Raw genomic sequence first — 20,271 nt, forward strand, 5'->3', positions numbered from 1 at the left:
TGGCGCTAGGACTCCCACCACAGCTCAGGACCAGGACTGCGTGAAATAACAGCCGGAGCCGCTAGTTCCCACGGCTACCCCACCCCATGTGGGCACTGTGAAAAATGTTTTTGTGATTCGTGTCAGTTGGCAATGGAATCAGCAAATGCTTGTATCTGCTGTGTCAAAAGTGGACACGTTCCTTGGGATAACTACAAAGAACGGTTTTGAAACTTTCTGACTGAATAGCCAAATAAAGCATCAAACAAAAAAAAAATAGAAGTATAGTAGTGTCAAGAGATGAGGTGCCAAAAACAACTAATGCTTAGACTAAAATAGAGGAAGCTGTGGTAAAGCTAAGGGATATTGCAACAAAGCGACTAAATGCTTATGTATAATAAAAAGCTTGATGCACTTGTATGAGACTAAAATTATTTAGCAGACACTTGTGAAGGGCCTCCCTCCAAACAACCACGAGCAGGCCAGGAAGCCAATGACCACCTGGAAAGATTATGAAATTGCTGATCCAGCTTATTGATATCTGCTGATTCAGACTAACACAAGCACACTGGAAAATGCTTTGTAGGCTTAAAAACAGTATATATACTTTGCCAAACTTGTAAGTGGTGTGTGCCGTGAGTGGAGCGGTGACTCCCCGGCCACCCAGCGCTGCTTGCTTGCTTGCTTGCTTTAAAATAAAAGATATAAAAATAAAATTCGGTTTGGCTATTGAAATTTTATATCAGCACTACCTGCTCCCCTGCTGAGAGAGCTAGCGACACGGAAGCGGGCCAATCCTAGGGGAAGTAGCCCCCCTGCCCCCTCCCCCCGCCGTTCCCAGGCTCAACCCGGCCGGCTGCGGCGCCTCACGGCAACGTCACCCACCCCCAACGGCCGCTACCCACGCGCAGCCATACGGTGCTGACACACGCACACATCCCATACTACAACTCTCAGGATGCTCCGAGCAGTCGAACCACGTCCCTCACTACCTGCGCACCATGTCGTGTGAAAGGTGACCCTACCGTCACTTCCGCACGCTGTGCAGGCCGGGAATGCGAGTAGCGATTGGCCGGCGCCTGCCCTGCTTTTCAACGTGCAGGGGAGCAGGAAGCGGTAACGGCAAAGCGAGCGCGGCAGGGTGAGAGGCTCCTTACGGTGAGTTACCCAGCAGAACTACCTCCAGAGTGTGACCCAGCCGGGAATTGAAAAGGAATCGATTTAATGCGCCCTTTGATGACGTAATTATGACTAATGAGGTGGCGGTGTGCTAAACGCATGGTTCGGGCCGGCACTGGTTGGGTCCCTTCCTCAGGGGAGCCCTTGTGGGATACTTGTGCCTGCCGGTGGTTGTGCACACCTCTCTCGGAATGCCCGTGCCCGTGCCCGGGCCCGTGCCCGGCAGGCACTTAGTGCTGATTAGGCCTTCTGCCGCTTCTGAGACTCGGCGGACGCACGTTTGCTTCTCCGCCTGAGGCGGGCTCTGCTGCCGCCTTACGATTGGCGGGGTTCGCGCAGACTACTGTCAGCGCCCGCTAGTGGGACTGCGGCGGTCCGCGGGGCTGTGAGGGGCTTTGACAGGGCTGGGCCTCGGCCTCACTTTCGAGAGCTTCGCGCTGACTCGAGCCGACGGGAACTACAAGGGGTTTTGGCGGCGGGTCGCAGTTCTGCCTCTCAGCTGCTATGGACAACGTGAGGCTTCTTCTGCCCCTTGGAAGTGCGACACCCCAATGTATGCCCTGCCCTGATTGTCAGGGCGTGGGTGCCTTGGTCACCTCTGTCTTAGCGATAGCGAGGCCTTGTATGTGATTGAGAGGGAACTGAGTGGCTGGCTTGTGTCCTTGCTCTGTGGTTGCTATCTTTGAAGAAAAATAAATAGAAAAGTGCACAAGAAATTCTCATGTCTGTGTTATTTTCAAGCAACTACTGCTGTTACCCACCAAACACCCCTCATTCTCTTTTCCTGATGTGGCTACAATGAGATGGCAGGGGTTTGGCCAGTGCTCAGTCTGCTGTTCTGTGTTGTCTGCTTTGCCTGCCTGCATTTGCATACAATACATATAGACAAAGAAAACAAATATCTTGTGCCTGAAATAAGAGGAGTTCCTGTTGAAGTCCAGGAGTGTGGAAGTAATAAGATGGCTTTATTGACAGATTTATAAGAAAAAATTTGCTAATTGTGTGCATATTGTGAGATACATCTAGTGTCAGAAGTTAATAAGGTTAAGTCAGTAGTCAACTGGGTCTACTGAAAAATCCACGTAAATAACTGAATTAATCCAGTTTTCATCACTCATAAATGAGTCTGCATCTAAGTGTCAACTTGGATCACTTCTGTCTGCCTTCCTTGGTATCTTGGTTTTTTTCTGAGGACTGCATTTCATTTCTTGCTCCAAAGTAGTCATGCTCTCATTGAACATATGCTATTCTGTTGGGCTTTCTTCTGCAATACCACTGAGTTTGAAATTAAAAGATTCAATGAATGCTGCAACTGTATTTAGATGGGCAATAAATTAACTTTTTTTTTTTTTTTTTACTAGTCTTGTGTTAATTCAGGACAATAAATTATCTATCATAAGTTGGTTTTTTATTTGTGATTTTTAGTGTTCTGAGAGACTAAAACTTTTCAAAATTTCTCGGATTGGGGGCATGCTCTGTTATTTTGGGGGTGTAAGATATTCCTATAAACACAATTTGGAAGTAAATTCTGGATAGGTGGAAATAATGAGATTTGAGCTTGAAATTTTGTTTGGTTTAACTTTTAGGGAATTACACTTTTAACTGCAAGTCATCTATCAATGTACAATATGTCAAAAGTGGGCAAGAAAAAATTAAACAGTGAAGTAAATGGCTGACAACTTTCTACATGAAACTTTATGGAATGATGGATGCAAGAAAGATGCTGATCATCTGTCTTAGACCCATCATTACAGATGAGGTGAAGGCAGCAGCATTCTTTTCCTTCAACCTCACTTTCTCTCTTGCCCTCACAAGATCCTGATATGTATTTCAGCATCTGCTTGGCAAAGCAGTGATAGCAGATAGAACTGGACTTCCATAAGTAGTTGCTTCTGCTCTTTTCCATCTCTTGGCAAAATGATTTCTCCGTGGGACAGTTTTTCTGAGATGCAAGAAAGTGTTTTGTGATAAAAATAGGAATTCCACAATTTATTTTACCTGAAGTCTGACAATAACTTTGCTTTTATCATAACCAGGTAATTCTTCTTCAGTATGTGTTTGTTGGAAGCAAGGTAGAATTTACACATTTGCTCAGGGGTGTTAGCAAGCATGGTGGCATCAGCTCAGGGCTTTTCAATTCCAGTCACATACAAAAAATCTGCACAAGTTAGGGAACACTTGCTATCTAGTTTCTTCTAGCAGTCTAAAGAAAATTGCTTCTTAGCCTCACCTTAATTTTCAATCTCTATATTCAATGTTTGGTTTGATACTAGCAGCTTTCCTAACTTTCTTCCTTTTGTCCATACTAAGTACAAAAATAAAGGAATTTGAGACATACCCTTCACTATAAAAGTCATTCAAGCCTAATGACCATCTTCTTTCAGAAACCATGTTCTTCAAAGTGAGTTAGACTATGACAAGAAACAAAGTTTCTGCATTAATGTGACTTTGAAATGTCTTTGCTTTTTCTGTGGCATTCTCAGTGTGAGCCATGTGAATGTGGAAGTTGAAGATGAGTGCTGCTGCACAGATCTGAAGTAATTTTTCTCAAAGTTAATTTGTAAAATGCTTTCATTGAAGCATTTGAACTCTCTCCAGAGATTCTTTTGCATCAGCAGCACACCCTCTGTGTCTCATCCACAGGCACAGACTTCTGCTAAACTTTTTGAAGTTTGAGGATCTCTGCAACTCCCACCTCCAGCTATGTTTGTTGTATAAGTAAGGGAGGAATAGCCATGAGATTACAAGCCTATATGTCTCTTTTAAAAGTTAGCAAAGAATATTTCACCTTGTAGGGGGAGAAGTGTAAGAAACCTGGGTGAATAAGAAGCTCTTTGCTCCTGAGTGTGACAGCACATTAAATCCCTGGCAACTCCTGTGTACCCAGAAGCTGAAAAGTGCTGTTTTATTACATCCTTATTTAAAGGAAGTAAACATCTTGTGTTTACTAGATACAAAATGTGACTTAAGTATGAAAAATTTTAGAACCATTCTTTCACAAAGAGGATTGATAAAATTGCAAGAAGTAACTATAAAGATTATGACATTATGTTGCCAAGATGGAGAATAGTTAGCTGTGGAGATGTTACACCCCTGCAGTATTTGCTTTGAGGGAGGTGGGTCCTTGCTGAATTTGTAGAATAAAGAAATGCATTTACGAACTTTGACTGTTTCTTCATGCTGTCGCGGTTTGAGACAAGTTAGGAGGAAACATTCTGAAATTGTCTCCTCTGAAAAAGGCAGGTCTTGGCACTCCCTCCCTCCACCGAAAGGAATTTCTTGGAGCAAAGTGAAAAAAACTGTTTATAAACTGTGTATAAATAAAGCCATACTTCATTAACCCTCATGTTTCCTACCTGACAGCTAAAATCAGGTAAACCTGTTACCAAGACAGTTTGATGTTTCCACTGGTTTTGTAGTCTCTGAAAAGTGCTAGTTAGTTTATGTCTGTATAATAAGCTGACTGTGCATAGTACTTTCTAAGTGGCACAGTATTCTTACTGTCCTACCACATCTTTTGCAGGCTAATTCTTTTGCCATGGAAGCTGAAGAAATTATGGAATGTATCCAGGAATTCCCCGAACACTATAAAGTTATTTTGGATAGACTCAATGAACAACGTGAGCAGGACCAGTTTACAGATATCACACTGATTGTTGATGGTATGTATACACTTGAGAACCAGTTGGTACCCACAGAATTCTGAAAGCTGTGCTGGGAAGCTGTTGGGTTTGTCATGGGTCAACTGTCAAGCTGGGTTGCTAACATTCTTGGCTCTGTATTGGTGTGTGAGTTGCTTGCAGTTTCACTTATTAATCTTGGGAGGAACAGAGTCTCCAACAGAGATTAATAATTTTGTTTCTGCTTTTAAGAGAATCCCAGAATGGCCTGGGCTGAAAGGGACCTTAAAGCTCATCTGGTTCTAACCCCCTGCCATGGGCAGGGACACCTTCCATTAGACCAGGTTGCTTCCAGCCCCATCCAACCTAGCCTTGAACACTTCAGGGATGGGGCAGCCACAGCTTCTCTGGTCAGCCTGTGCCAGGGCCTCACCACCCTTGCAAGGAAGAATGTCTTCCTGACATCTAATCTAAATCTCCCCTCTTTTAGTTTAAAGCCATTCCCACTTGTCCTATCACTATCTGCCCATGTAAAAAGTCACTCTTTTTTTAAGCCCCCTTTAGGCATTGGAAGGTGCTCTAAGGTCTCCTCAAAGCATTTTCTTCTCCAGGCTGAATAGCTCCAACTCTCTCTGCCTGTCTTCATAGGAGAGGTGTTTCAGCCCTGTGAGCATCTTTGTGGCCTCCTCTGGACCCACTATAACAAGTCCACATTATTCTTGTGCTGAGGACTCCAGACCTGGATGCAGTGCTCCAGGTGGGGTTTCATGAGAGCAGAGTAGAGGGGGAGAGTAGGGAGCCCCTTCCGAACAAGGGGCTGAACTTGTACAAATATTGGTTGATTATTTAAAAAGAAAAAGAAAAACCAGCTTGAAATAAGGTCGCCTTCTTGCTTCTTGGGTATCTGCCTACTATTTTAATCTATAGTTAAAATAAGGTAGAACAACTCACTTATCTTTTTCTATGTGTTCTAAAGACATAAGTATTAGTTTAAAAGGAAAATGGAGATGCAAATGCTTATTATCTCATTAGAAAAGGTGGTGTCTGATAGGTCACCTAAGATTGCTTCTTATCCCAAACATGTCCTAGAATGGATGAGCACTTCAGTGAAGATAGGCAGTGTCCACTAGGACAGACCTAGCTTAAGGAGTACCACCTGATCCTTAAAAGGATAGCAAGAATTCACTTGAAAGAAAAGGGACCTACAGAGCCTAGATTAGAAAAAAGTAAGCAAATGAAGAAAAAAATCGTTCTTTGGAATCACCGTAGTTTCACTGACAATGCTTACATAAAACTTATCCTGAATGTTTGTTCCTGCTCTAGTATTACCAAATCCATGTATTGAGCTCAAAACTGTTTTCTTGTGCAGCTGTGTAGTTCTGATACATGTTGGTTCTCTTTCCTCCGTCCCATGGAGCCTTCTGGATGTTCATGCCTGGACCAGGGAGAAGGCAACACCGTGATGGGAATACACAGTCTGGAAAACAGGAAGAATAGAGCTAAACCAATTTTGTTCTGCAGGGATCTTTATGATGGCAGAAATGATGATTAAATACATCCATATGTAAGAGCAGCAAAATCCAAGGAGAGCTTTGTGTTGATTTCGCACAACCTAGATTTTGGTAGCGGAGGAGAGCTACAGAAGTAGCTTCTGTGAGAAGCTGCTAGAAGCTTCCACCATGTCCGACAGAGCCAATCTGATGGCTCTGAAGATGGACATGCTGCTGGCCCAATTAGAGAGGTTGGTAATGCCTCTGTGATGACATATTTGCGAAGAAAATCAATACAGTGCGCGTGCAGTTTTTCCAGGGGTGGCATGGTGCCGTGGCCGCTGCCATCTTGATGCAGCCCGTGATGAGACTTGCCTGCCTGGCTGCCCCTAGCTGGCTGCCCCGTAGCTAGCTGTGCCGCAGGCAGAAGGGCAGGGGTGGCGGCAGTGGCTTCTCCTTCCCAGCGCCCCACATGAAGAGAGGTGTTAAATAGCACCAGTGCCGTGGCAGTTGCCACTGCCCACGTGGTGGCAGCGGAGCCACCTGGCCGCAAACATGGCGAGCAACTCCCCAGTGCAGAACCTAAACAAGATTGACCTTTTGGCACTGCGGGATCCTGCAGGAATCTTTGAATTGGTGGAACTTGTTGGCAATGGTACTTATGGACAGCAGTTTTTCTTCTAGTCAGAGAAGAGGAGGAAGTGAGGACATGTGAGGGAAAACAATATGGCAGTACCAAGGTCAGTGGAAAAAAAGAGGGGGGAGGAGGTGCTCCAAGCACTGGAGCTGAGATTACTCTTCAGGCTGTGATGAGGACTGGTAAAGTAAGCTAGCTGTCCCTCTGCAGCCCATGAAGTCCATGGGGGATGCAGAGATCCACTCACAGCCCATGAAAGAAGTACACACGCTGGAGCAGATGGATGCTGGAGAAAGCTGTGATCTAGTGGGAGACCTGAATAGAGAGAGTGGGCCCGTGCTTCCACAAATAGAGAAGGGTCTTGCTTCCAAACTAGAGCAGCCTATCCTTAGAAGACTGAACCTTGTGGATGAGTGACCCATGCCGCAGCAGTTTCAGAAAGACTGTTTGCCTGTGACGGGGACTCACATTGCAGCAATTTTGGCAGGACTGCTGCTCTTGAGATTGGAGCCATGCTGGAGAAGTTCATCACGAAGAACTGTCTCCCGTGGGAGGGATGCCATGGTATAGCAAAGACTCCTCTCCCTGAGTGAACAAAAAAAGATCTTGGGTGACGAACTGACCAAAATCCCCACGCCCTATCTCCCTGCACTGTTGGTGGGAAAGAGGGAGGAGTTGGGAGGGAAAAAAGGTGTTTCAAAGTCTTATTTTACTTCTCATTATCCTCCTCTGACTCTGTTAATAATAAATTTACCTTATACCTTTAAATTTGAATCTGTTTTGCCCTTGGAATGTTTTCTCCCAATCCTCATCTGTCATGGATTGACACTGGCCCAACACCAGGCACCCACGAGAGTCACTCACGCACCCTCCCCTGCCACAGCTGAGCAGAGGAGAGGAAAAAAAATTAATGAAGGGTTCATGAGTTGAGATAAGGATTAGGAGAAAAACACTTCAAGGGCAAAACAGGCTCAGCTTAGAGGTACAAAGTGAATTTATTACTAACAGAATCAGAGGAGGATAATGAGAAGTAAGATAAACCTTTAAAACACCTTTTCCCCCCCAGCCCCTTCCTACCAACAGTGCAGGGAGACAGGGCATGGGGGTTTTTGGGTCAGTTCATCACAGAGACTTTCTCCTGCTGCTCTGGGAGAGGACTCCTTCCCCTGTGAGACCATAGGGTCCCTCCCACGGGAGACAGTTCTCCATTAACTTCTCCAGCATGGGTCCACTCTCACAGGCAGCAGTCTTACTGCACCTGCTGCAATGTGAATTCCCCCCACGGGCAAGCAATCCTCCCAAAACTGCTGCGACGTGGGTCACTCTTCACAGGGTGCAGTCCTCCAAGGACAGGCTGCTCCAGCCTGGAAGCAAGGGCCCTCTCTCTCCACCGAGTCTTCCACTGGATCACAGCCTCCTCCAGACATCCACCCACTCTGGTGTGAGCACCTCCTCCATGGGCTGCAGGTGGATCTCTGCATCCCCCATGGACCCATGGGCTGCAGGGGAACAGCCTGCTTCACCATAGTCTTCACCATGGCCTGCAGAGGAATCTTGGCTCCAGCGCCTGGAGCACCTCTTCCCTCTCCTTCTCCACTGACCTTGGTGTCACCATATTGTTTTCCCTCACATGTTCTCACCTCCTCTTCTCTGACTAGAAGAAAAACTGTGTGACTTTGCTTTGATTTTCTTCTTAAATATGTCATCACAGAGGCATTACCAACCTCTCACATTGGCCCAGTTTTGGCCAGCAGCATGTCCATCTTCAGAGCTATCAGGGATTGGCTCTGCTGGACATGGTGAGAGCTTCCAGCAGCTTCCCACAGGAGCCACCTCTGTGGCCCCCCTGCTACCAAAAACCAGGCTGTGCAAAACCAATACATCATCTCAACTCATGAGCCCTTTGTTATTTTTTTTCCCTCTCCTCTGCCCAACTGAGATCAAGAAAAGATGAGCAAACAGCTTTCATGGGTGCTTGGCGTTTGGCCAGTGTCAAACCACGACAAGCTTGGATAAAATCTGAGAGCTGAGCCCAAGACAGACAGGGAAAAGTTTGAACAGGAATTTCCCACAACTTAAATATTTGAAAAGAGAAACACTCTTGAGTGAGTCCTTCAGCTGACTGAATTGAAGAGCTTCAACAAGGTCACTGATGTCAGCAAGGATCTGCATAAGATGGGACAGGCTAGCTGCTGTGGTATCCCATGTTACAAGGAGACATACTAAGTAACTATGAGCTGCTGGAATAGATTTGTAGACTGGGTGATTCTGCAGCTGTTCTCTTCTCTGCATCTGCACTTATTCTGCACCATGAGTGAAGAAGGTGTTATCCTAAACCAAATTTTTTCTCTGTCTTTGTAGGTCACCATTTCAAAGCTCATAAGGCTGTTCTTGCTGCCTGTAGCCAGTTCTTCTACAAATTCTTCCAAGATTTCACTCAGGAGCCCTTGGTGGAGATTGAAGGTAGTCTGATTCATACAAATTAAAACCTTCAGAGTTGTGTGCTCATGCTCAAAATCAATGTAGTATCACTGGTATGGGTTTAAATGCATGCTTGATCATATTGATTAGTTTTCTAGATATCAGCTCTTGAGTTGTGAGGTAATATTGTGGTTTAACCCTGACTGGCAACTAAGTACCACAGAGCCAGACTGGCTCATTTTCCACCAGTGGGATGGGGGGGGGGAATCAGAAGTGTAAAAGTGAGAAAGGAACTCGTGGATTGAGATAAAACCAGTTTAATAATTAACAAGAAATAGTAACTTTGTGAAAATTATAAGTAAAAAAGGAAAAAAAATAGGGGAAAACCAAGGAAGACAAGTGATGCAAATTAAAACAGTTGTTTGCCACCAAGTGACCAATGCCCAGCCAATTCCCTAGCAGTGGCCCTTTCACCTGCCTTCCACACACACTTTATATACTGAGCATGATGTCATATGGTCTGGAATATTCCTTTGATCAGTTGGAGTCACCTGTCCTGGCTGTGTCTCCTACCAACTGCCCACACACCCCCAGTCTGCTTGCTGTCAGGCCAGTGTGAGAAGCAGAAAAGGCCTTGGATCTGTGTAAGCACTGCTCAGCAGTAACTGAAACAGCAGTGTGTTATCAACACTGTTTCAGCACAGGAAGGACATCGACCTCTTGGAGCAAGTCCAGAGTCCAGAGGAGGCCACCAAGATGATCAGAGGGCTGGAGCACCTCTGCTATGAGGAAAGGCTAGAAGAATTGGGATTGTTCAGCCTGGAGAAGAAAAGCTTCAGGGTGATCTAATTGGGGCCTTCCAGTACCTGAAGGGAGTCTACGGGAAAGATGGAGAGACTATTTACAAAGGTCTGGAGTGACAAGACAAGGAGGAATGGCTTTACACTGACAGACAGTAGGTTTAGATTAGATATTAGGAAAAAATTCTTTACTGTGAGGGTAACGAGACCCTGCACAGGTTGCCCAGAGAAGTTGTGGATTTTTCATCCCTGGAAGTGTTCAAGCCCAGGTTGGACGGAGTTTGGAACAACCTGGTCTAGTGGAAGGTGTCTCTGCCCATGGCAGAGGGTTGAAACGCAATGATCTTTAAGGTCCCTTCCAACTCAAACCATTCTATGATTGAGCACAGATCCAAAACATAGCCCCATGCTAGCTACTATGAAGAAATTTAAATCTGTCCCAACCAAAACCAGTACAGGTAGCTATTGCCACTGGAAAAAACTTCCCCTGAAGAAAAATTAAAAATAAAAAATACCTTTGCTGGGATGCAAGAACAGGATAGATGTGGAGCAATACCTTCCTAGTAGGTAAGAAGAAATTTCCTGGAACAATGCAGCTTCTAATAACTTGCTTCTCAGAGATCTCTTGAGAGAGAGAGAGATCATATTTTTATGTTTAAATTTGAACTTTTTTATTTTATACAAGTAGCTTTTTGTCCATCTTATCCTTTTTTATCTTTGTCATGGAATGACTCTAGTTGTTCCACATTCACCTGTTTCTATAGTAGACTTTTTATTCCAATGTGAGCCTTTCAAGGGTGGCATCTTTTTGAAACTGGATATTGGAGTACTGTGAGCAGGCAAGTGTGAAAGACTGAGGAATTGTTAAAAGAGACTGTTTTTCTTGCTTGTAAACAGGTGTAAGTAACATGGCATTTCGTCACCTAATTGAGTTCACCTATACAGCAAAGCTAATGGTACAAGGTGAGGAAGAAGCAAATGATGTTTGGAAAGCAGCTGAGTATCTACAGATGTTAGAAGCTATCAAAGCACTTGAAATCAGGTAAACACATAAGCCTTTTTCTTCCCAACACTGAAATGTAGAGTCTTAAGAATCCTTGTATGAGAGCTGCCAGTATTTTCCAGTGCTCTTCTTTATCCTGAAACCTCCTAAATTCATGTGGTATTGTATACTCTTCTACTATAAGATATGGGTCAGAATTATACAAGCTAAACAAATGAATGTCACATTCTTTGGGCTATAACTCAATGACAAGTGACATGGCTGGTAAATGTTGCAGACATTGTAGGGCTGTGACTTTGTGATAACTAATACCAGGCTTCTATACTGACTGCCTGCCGCTTCTCTTTCCCCGGCTAGCTGATGACAAGAGAAGGGGGGGCGGCAGGTTCCCCCTGGAGCTCCGTTGAATCCCAGTTGTCAGTTGTTTCGTCGCAATATAAAACACAGGCAGCGCACACGGGTCCCAGGGAAACTTTATTTGATGGCAAACTTCCCCTTTTCCTCTCCTGGGACCCCGATCAAGGGGCAAACAAAGACTTTTATGATGGGGGAAAGTCAGGGGAAGGCACAACTTTCAACAAATCAGGAGAGTTGGGAGTAAAAAACCTAGGCGGGAATAACAGTAGTGAACCAATAAACTTCCAAGGGAGGAAAAACGGTTTCAATAAACGGGTAAAGTTTGGAGAAATAGAAACTAGAAACTAGCTGACGAAATAACTGGGAAAAGGCGGAGACAAAAGGAAAACAGCACCAAGGAAAACCACCAAATCACAAATCAAACCATAAACCTACTAATAAAACAAAAAGCACGATACAACAACTGCCCACACCTGATTGACAGCTGGCTGTACAGTGATGATATCTCTCAGGTAATTAGACCTCATTAACAAGTTTGAACTACTCTTTTGATTTCATGCAGCTTTCTGCTTTCAAGAGAATAGGCAGTGATTTTAAAGGTTCTTGTTGCAAATTTAGTCTCTCAAACTTCTGGAACAAATGTAGTTGTTATAATTGGTTTTATATGGGATTAGTACTTAATCAAATGTTGCTGTAGCACCTTTTATCCAGTACAAGGAACTGTAATTCATTACCAAACTCCAACCTGAGAAAAGCAGGTGCCATTCCCATCATGTTCTTTTTCTTCCCCTTCCTTCTCTTTCACAAAGTACTGTCATGTTCTCATTTCTTCTGTATGCTATACTGTTCTTCTGTCATGAAGCAGGGGGAGTGGCAATAAATAACTCCCAGCATTGCAGTTATCCTTGCTTTCTCTTCTAGAATGCTGAAAGGTCTTTGTGTTCAGGCTAAGGAAAGACTCTTGTTTCTTCTTTATCTCCCCATAGACACACTAAGCTAGGGAGAATGGCTCTGACACAGAGTTACTCTAGTAGCCAAACAAACAAAACCTCCATGACATGGTACCCTGGAAACTTGGTTTTCAACATCAGTGATTTTTTTTGTTTTTTGGAATCAAATTATTCTGTTGATTGGTAGCAGAGCTGAATAACTATGTTGGGGTTTTTTGATAGAAAAGATAGGATTGTGCATTTCTAGTTCTACTCTCCAACCCCAACAATACCCTTTTTTGACATTATTGAGATTAAACATGGTATCACCAAAAGAAATTTTTTTTTTTTTTTTCATTTAGGGAAAATCAGACCATTGCTGTCTCTTTGAGAAATTTAAGGCACTTGAAATTTAAAAACTGTGTTCTAATTGGTATCACTTTGAGTCTCTGTACACTGCTAGAGCTGTTTAACCAGGATTCAGATCAGGCTGTCAAGCTAAACTGTCTAGTCTGCAATTAATTCCCACTAATGTATAATGTTTGTTGGTTATGCAGTCTCGGGATTTCCTCTGGTTGAGATGATCCCGAGGTGTGTTGAAAGTCTCTTTTCCCCAACCCGGCTGTCAAAGAATAGATCAGGAGTCTTCAGCTTGTGTTCTCAAGGTTGTTTATTATTTTTTATCTAAAACATTTTCTGTCTGGCCTGCCGAGATCTATCCTGCAGGTCAGTCTGAGGCACACTCCCCGCCCACGGGGCTGGTGTTGTCTTTTATACTACAAACTACGTATTCGATATTTACAGTTATTTTCCAATACCTATCACCTATGTTAGACAGTGACTTTCTACTCTAAACCAATCCCAAATTGCCACCATCACCAAGAAGATGGAGGCTAGGAAGAAGAAGGAAGAAGGACAGGACGACGCCCAAATCCCTCCATCTTGTCCCCCTAGACCCCCATAGAAAAATTCTTCAAAATTCCACCTTTCACCCTGTGACAACTACTGTTATGCTACTTAAACTTTTGTGACTTGTAATTCTTCATATAAAGTTGGTAATTTGCTCCATGGGTCGAACTCAAAGCCACAGGGGTCTTTGGCTGCATGCCAGGGTCTTCAACCCCCCTGCCAGGGCTTTGAGCCATCCAGGGCATCCAGAGGGATGTCCTGAGTTCTGACAATGCAGCACTAGTAAATGCTGTAATTCTTATGTTACAAGGAAATAAATGTTTGGCTTAACACACACATGGTGCAAGCCAGTCTATTCTTAGAATTATTTCCATTGTTCATAGATTTTTGGCTGGGTGTTTTCGGTTAGTAAAACAAACTTGAGTACCACTCAGTCTCAGTTTTCTCCTTCCCAGTAGGAAGGGGACAAATTGCAATACAGTGCCTCTAGCTGAGCTTTGATTAAAAGGGGCAAGCATCAGAAACTTTAGCTAAAGTAGAGGTTATTATAAAACTAACCATTTATGTAATGCATCAAAGAGTTGCACAGCACATAATCTAGACTTGAAAGAAAACAACTAGCTGTTATTCCTTGAGGTACAGTGTATTGTATGTGTGTATCCTCATTCAGTTCCACACCCGAGCCACACAATGTACTCAAGGACAGTAGTCTCCTCTTTGCTGAGCAGATTATTATTTTTGTACGTGTTCCTGGAGCTCCTTGCAGTAATGTGCAAAGTAACTGTCACATTCTAGGCATCGGAAATATGTCCTAGATGAAACTTAAGTTTAGCTGCTATGTCTTCCTGTGTCTGAATATAGTAAAGTGCAGTTTAATAAGCTATATCATGCATTAGGTCATTAGCCACACATCTCTACTGTATGACATACTGATACTGGAGAAAACCTTATCACCCCTATTACTAGAAAACCTGGAAGTGATAGGGAGTAGGTTACATAAAAGGATTTATCAGGCTGCAAAGGAAGGTAAAGGTACAAAGTACTCTGATTACAGTCTGATTTGAGGGGAAGATAGCCACTCATTTTCAAAACTGATAATCAGTAGTTAAACCTCCAGCATGTAAGTGCTGTGGATAATCATGAGTGTGTGACTTGAAAGCATTGTCCCAGTGTCTTGGGGTGATTTTATGATGATGCTTTATTCCCTGTCTGCTTTATGCCCAGAAAACAACTTCTGTAGCTTTAAGATGGACCCGGAAGGAGGGGCAGGGAGCCTTGGGCTCCTGTACAGGCTCTGTTCAAGCTATCTCTGAAGTGGTTGGTGCCTACACGGATTGTTACTTCATTGACTTGTTTGCTGGATTAATTTTCGACAACTTAGGCAAGAAGGTTCTGGGTTTTTCTCTGTTTTTTTCCCTTCCCCTGGCCTGGAGGCTTTTCACTGGCAAATCCTTTTGGCAGGGTTTTTTGGGGTTGTGGTTTGTTTCTTTTTCTCCTGCCTGGGGAGCCTGTTGGGTGGCCCCAGCTGGTCTGAACCCTGGAAAGACCGAGCCAGCGAAAGAAGTGTTATAAATAAGAAGCTTGACTAGGCCAGTATTCAAGCAGCAATCAATTTATTGGCTGAGAGGAGAAGACCCACACCAGAAATCCAGCAGGTTCCCAGCTGCTTTATGAACTCTTTTCTCCTCCCCTGACAGAGACAAAGGGCAGTCGCCATCTTTGCCTCTCAGCCACGCGGCAAGGTGGGGGTGGGGTGTAAAGTTCAATTTTCTTTTTTTTCCTGTGCTTTGTGGGTGTCTTGCTTTGTTAATAAAGAGTTTTCCGGTTTTTTTCACTTTCATCCCCTGGTATCCATTTCTCTCATTGGCAGAAGAAATGGGAGTTATTGAAGCCCTCTCTTTTTAGAGAAAAAAACTCATTTTACAGCGTTTTTCTCCTAGAATTTGTCTCCAAACTGAGACACCCAGTCAGCTCTGACCGTGTTTGAGATGGGATGCTATCTCTGACATCTTGGAGGAAGGGGGTTTTGTATTTATGGTGCAAGGAAAAGAATAACAGAACTGGAAGCTGTGCTTAGGCCCAGATAAATTAAATTAAAATACTCTTTTCACATCCCAGTGGCGTTTTTCTTTTTTACTACAACTGTTAGCTGTGTGTTTTCCTAATGTACGAGGTGTTATAATAATCATTGTGTGAAGTCACAGCTGTAGTGTTTTGTAAGAAGCTCTAAGTGCTGCAGGCAGTTTCGTGCACTCCAGAGCTTGAGAGGTGAATAGTGTAGGAAGAACTTGAATCTTATTTCTGAGTAGGCAGGCCAAAATACAGTATTTTGCATTTCTTGTATAAACCTATGTCATTAGGCTAACTGGCCTTTCTTGATAGGTGCTTTGTATCATTCAAATGGAGCCATTTAAAACACTTTAATAACCTTATGTTAAAGGCTCCACAGCTTTAACTGTGCTGTTCTACAGCTCTAAGGAGTATAGATTAAGGACAAATTAACATCTGAAATGGGTGCAGGTTATGTGGCCACTCATCATTCAGCTTCTTTGAGAAGCATCTAGCTAGTGTTTAATGCAGAAGCTCAGCATCAGACAGGAATTGTTATGTAAGTGCTTATGGATCTTAACTATGTTATGTAAATGTTTTGCAGGAACAAAGAAAATTCATCACCCTTAGAATCAAAACAAAGACAAGGTAAAAATAAAGCAAAAAAAAGGAAGATTGCTGAAACGTCTAATGTTATCACAGAAACACTGCCATCTGCAGAATCAGAGCCTGTTGAAATTGAGGTTGAGATTGCTGAAGGGACGATTGAAGCAGAAGATGACAGCATTGAAACACTTGAAGTAGCTTCTGCAGAGCAATCTATAAAATACATACATACAACAGGTACATCAGATGAATCTGCTTTGGCTCTTTTGGCAGATATCACCAGTAAGTATCGTCAAGGAGAGACAAAATGCCAGATTCAAGAAGGTGGTGCAACTGATCCCTCATGCAAACAGGTAGAAGATATTGAACTTGTGGAACTTCAGGTGTCGCATGTGAAGAATTTATTCCACTGTGAAAAATGTAACCGTTCATTTAAATTGTTTTACCATTTTAAGGAACACATGAAAACACACTCTTCTGAGAGTTACAAGTGTGATATATGCAATAAAAGCTACCTACGAGAGAGTGCTTTGAAACAACACCTCACCTGTCACCACCTTGATGAAGGTGGTGCTAGCAAGAAGCAAAGACCTGGCAAGAAAATACATATATGCCAATACTGTGATAAGCAGTTTGATCACTTTGGACATTTTAAAGAGCACCTCCGAAAGCACACAGGTAAGAACACTGATATGGTCCTGTTCTTGTGGCTTTGGGTCTAGCATTTTGAAGTTTTGCATGTTTTGGAGAAATAGAAAATATGCTGAAGAAAATGCATGAGTCCTGAGTGCTAGAAATACTTGGCTTGTAGTTGCAACTAAAATGCTGGTTTGGTTTTAAATTTTTTTTGTTTGTTTTGCATTGATATAAACTTTGAGGGATTGAGGTGGTTAAAAATAGATGCCTAAAACCAGAAAGCACTAATGAAGCTTCTCTTTTCAGTCTATTAAATCCTAAAATATTTATTTCAAAATAATTTCTTAAAGTATGGTTTTTTTTCTTGAAAAGTACTAAACTGAGGAGCTGCCATGACATGCTCTTATTTTCACAATTATACTAGTAAATGTTTCTGTTGAAATATGATCTAAACCATGAGCTTCTCAGTGGAATATATATTTTAAAGAGTTTCTTTTACTAACAGAACATATGAGCCATTGCCTAATAATGCATTAGGCATAAAGTACCCTCTTCCTCTTGACATCTCATCTGATTTCATTTTTTTTGTTAATTAACTCAGCAAAACATTTCTAGCGACTATAGTAGACTTTTGTTACTGTAAAATCTGCCTCTGAACAGTATCTTTTGAGTACAAAATTGCTTGTGTTTCTTCTATGTAATATGGGAGGTTAAGATGCTATTTCTTCATGTCACTGAAAAGTCTGTACTATCTGAATAGGTACTGAATATTATATAGATAGCTCTCTGAATGTAAAATATATGTTGTCCTGATCTTTCAGACATTTTTATTTGATATATCAGTCATGAATCATCAGTAAGAATTTAATAGAGGGTGGCAGTCTTATTTCTTTTGCAGCTTGCTGTTGCAAAAGCCTTTTAATTGGAACTTCTTTGTATCTGTATATGACACTGCATCAAATCTACTCCAAATAGCCCCTTAAAAGTTGCATTTATGAAAACTCTTTGGCAAATCCTTCTTCCCTATGAAGCCGGGAGTGTTTCTCCATTATGACCAAGCCAAATGCAAGCTACCTAACAAAAGTCTTTTCAGAGAAATTTGTGGAGGATTGGATTAACAGAATAAGCCAAATATAACAGTATATTTGTTGCTGTTGTGACAGGATTTTGGGGATGAAGCAACTTAGCATATCACAGGAGGTGCAGAGTACATTCTAAATATTTATTGATGCAAGTATCACACATGGAATCTAATTACTTCCAGTTCCAGTGATGTGCTTGAAGCAGCCAAATTAATCAGCCCATGTCTGAAAACTCTGTAATTGAAGTAATTTGTATGCGGATTATACAAACTTCTTGAGAAAAATTCATCAAGGTCTTTGCCATTCTTCATGAATGCAAAATATGTTTCACAGGTAGTGTACTTTGAACTGCAAATAACATCTTCCATAGGAGTGAATAAATGGACTCTATTTACATACCATGAATAAATGATCCCAAGAAGTTAATTTGATAAATGCCTACCTTTGTGTTTCTGGGGGAGAAAAAAAAAGAAAGAAACTCAAATAAAAAAATCCCAACAACCTTACTATATCTCTCTAAACTCAATCTAAACAATGATATGGCAGCTTTATGGTTATGGGTGAATTCCCTGGTATTTCTTACATATTGGGCAAATAGAAGTCACTGTGTTATTATGAATGTCTTTGGGTTAAAAAATATTTCTTTTGGGCAATCCCCTTCCTGTGGCTGCAGGATTATAAAGGTCCAACAAAATATTGGACTATCTTAGATCAGAATTTCTGTCCTGTGAGTTACTTATGATTGGCAAGTGAAATCTGGCCTGTTCTCATAAATGGAAAAAAATTAATTCTTAGATCAGGTCAAGAACCCTCCCTCTTTAGTCTTAGCTAAGTGAGATTTTATAAACTCATAGTTTAATGACACCCAGAGGAAGAGAAGCAAGTTGTCACCTTTAGCAGAGGAGTTCAGTTACCAGCTTGCCAGTGTACTTCTGAAGCTAGAGGCAGGCTGATACGCTCTCTGTTTTCCATTGCTGCTGCTGAAGTCACTGCATTGATTTGCACTGTGCAAGAAGTCACACAATGTCTTTTTGGCCTTTGGATATTGCCACTGTTGTCTTTGAATTGTCAGTTTCAGATACTTTAGGTAGAATATGAAGATTGTTGAAGAATTTGAGTAAAAATAGAATAAATCTGTCCTTAACTGGGCAGTGCCTCGCTTCAAGTAACTCTTTAAATGTGACGAGATTGCAGAGCAGGTGAAGGTTTGTGGTGTGAGTTTTGTTCTGTAATATTCATAGAATCGTAGAATGGCCTGGATTGGAAGGGACCTTAAAGCTCATCTCATTCCAGCCCTTCCTGCCATGAGTGCCTTCCACTAAATCAGGTTGTTTCAAGCCCTGTCCAACCTGGCCTTGAACACTTCCAGGGATGGGACAGCCACAGCTTCTCTGTGCCATGGCCTCACCCTCCTTACAACAAAGAGTTTTTCCTAATATATAATCTAAACCTAGTTATTTTCAGTTTTAAGCCATTCCCCCTTGTCCTCTCACTCCAGGCCCTTGAAAATAGTCTCTCTCCATCTTTCTTGTGAGCTCTCTTTAGGACCTGGAAGGTCACAATTAGGTCATGCTGGTGCCTCTCTTCTCCAGGCTGAACAATCCCAATTCTCTCAGCCTTTCATAGCCAAATGTCTCAGTTTAAAAGACAGATGTCTGCCAAGGAAGGCAGGAATCTTCCCAGAATGGAAAAGATGACCCCCTCCCTCCAAATTATCACTTTGAAATTACAGGGTTTCCAGGCAAAATTATGGGAAAAGGAATAACAAGTCTTTACTGGCAAATTAACTATAAATATAAATCAGAACAAACAACAAAAACAATAACAAGTTTTCCCACCTGTTAATTTTTCTCTTGGGTGTAGTTACAACCACAACCGGCAGGGGGCGTTGTTTGCTCCTAGCAGGGCAGAGAGGCTGCCCCCTGTGGCTTCAGGGGGCGCTATGACACAAGCTTGGCAACCTCTTCAGGTGGTGGTGGTGGAAGCTCGAGCAAAGAGGAGGACAGGAGATTGCTCCTTTTGCAAAGCTCACGGGCAGCAGTTGGTTCTGGTACCCCCATTGTCAGCTGGCACACTCTGGGGAGGTGGGCAGGGCTTAGTAGCAATGTCGGGCTACTGTGCAGAGAAATGGCCCGGTGGGGGCAGCCCCAGTCCTGGCAGCACCCCACACGTTGGCTCTGGACCCCCAAATGGCTGAGAAACAGGGAAAAAACTAGCAGACTTGCAGTGTAGAATCTGCAGCGAAACAAAGTCCTGGAGCCTAACACACAGGAGTAGCCACCACACTGCAGGCCAGGGTCCAGTTGGGCATGGTCCCGGTCCCAGGTGGCACCACATGCAGTGGCTCTGGGCTCCTGAACAACAGGGGAGCGGTGCCGGGAAAATAACAGAGGGCAACAATATTTCAAGTCAGATGCACTCACTGTGTCTCCTTGTGGCCACCACCTCAATCCTGAACCAGAAGAGAGCCGATCCTCCACCAGAAGCGAGCAAGAGTGAGAGAGCCCCAACCCCCCCCCCCCCCCCCCCCCCCCCCCCCCGCCACCCCCCCCCCCCCACCCCCCCCCCACCCCC

The 20,271-nt window shown here is 43.1% G+C and overlaps 1 protein-coding gene across 1 annotated transcript; it reads left to right on the top strand.

Moving 5' to 3' along the window:
• The first annotated feature begins 238 nt into the window (after window positions 1-238).
• On the top strand, window positions 239-19,894 carry LOC121360555 (zinc finger protein 131-like). The gene is made up of 7 exons (XM_041480461.1): window positions 239-1,137; window positions 4,682-4,820; window positions 9,267-9,368; window positions 11,024-11,168; window positions 15,978-16,332; window positions 16,435-16,679; window positions 19,561-19,894. The coding sequence occupies exons 2-7, from the start codon at window positions 4,697-4,699 to the stop codon at window positions 19,892-19,894; spliced, it is 1,305 nt and encodes a 434-aa protein (XP_041336395.1). The 5' UTR covers window positions 239-1,137; window positions 4,682-4,696.
• The last annotated feature ends 377 nt before the right edge of the window (window positions 19,895-20,271 follow it).

This window comes from Pyrgilauda ruficollis, unplaced genomic scaffold (genome assembly GCF_017590135.1).
Source record: "Pyrgilauda ruficollis isolate IOZ18807 unplaced genomic scaffold, ASM1759013v1 scaffold515, whole genome shotgun sequence".
In the NCBI taxonomy this organism is placed as follows: Eukaryota; Metazoa; Chordata; class Aves; order Passeriformes; family Passeridae; genus Pyrgilauda; species Pyrgilauda ruficollis.

What these genes read in the sequence shown, in the direction of transcription:
- LOC121360555 (XM_041480461.1), top strand. Translation starts at nt 4,697, where the DNA reads ATGGAAGCTGAAGAAATTATGGAATGTATCCAGGAATTCCCCGAACAC. An exon ending in CTGATCCCTCATGCAAACAG is followed by an intron (nt 16,333 to 16,434) that starts GTAGAAGATATT and finishes TACCATTTTAAG; the next exon opens with GAACACATGAAAACACACTC. An exon ending in AAGAACACTGATATGGTCCT is followed by an intron (nt 16,680 to 19,560) that starts GTTCTTGTGGCT and finishes TCTTGGGTGTAG; the next exon opens with TTACAACCACAACCGGCAGG.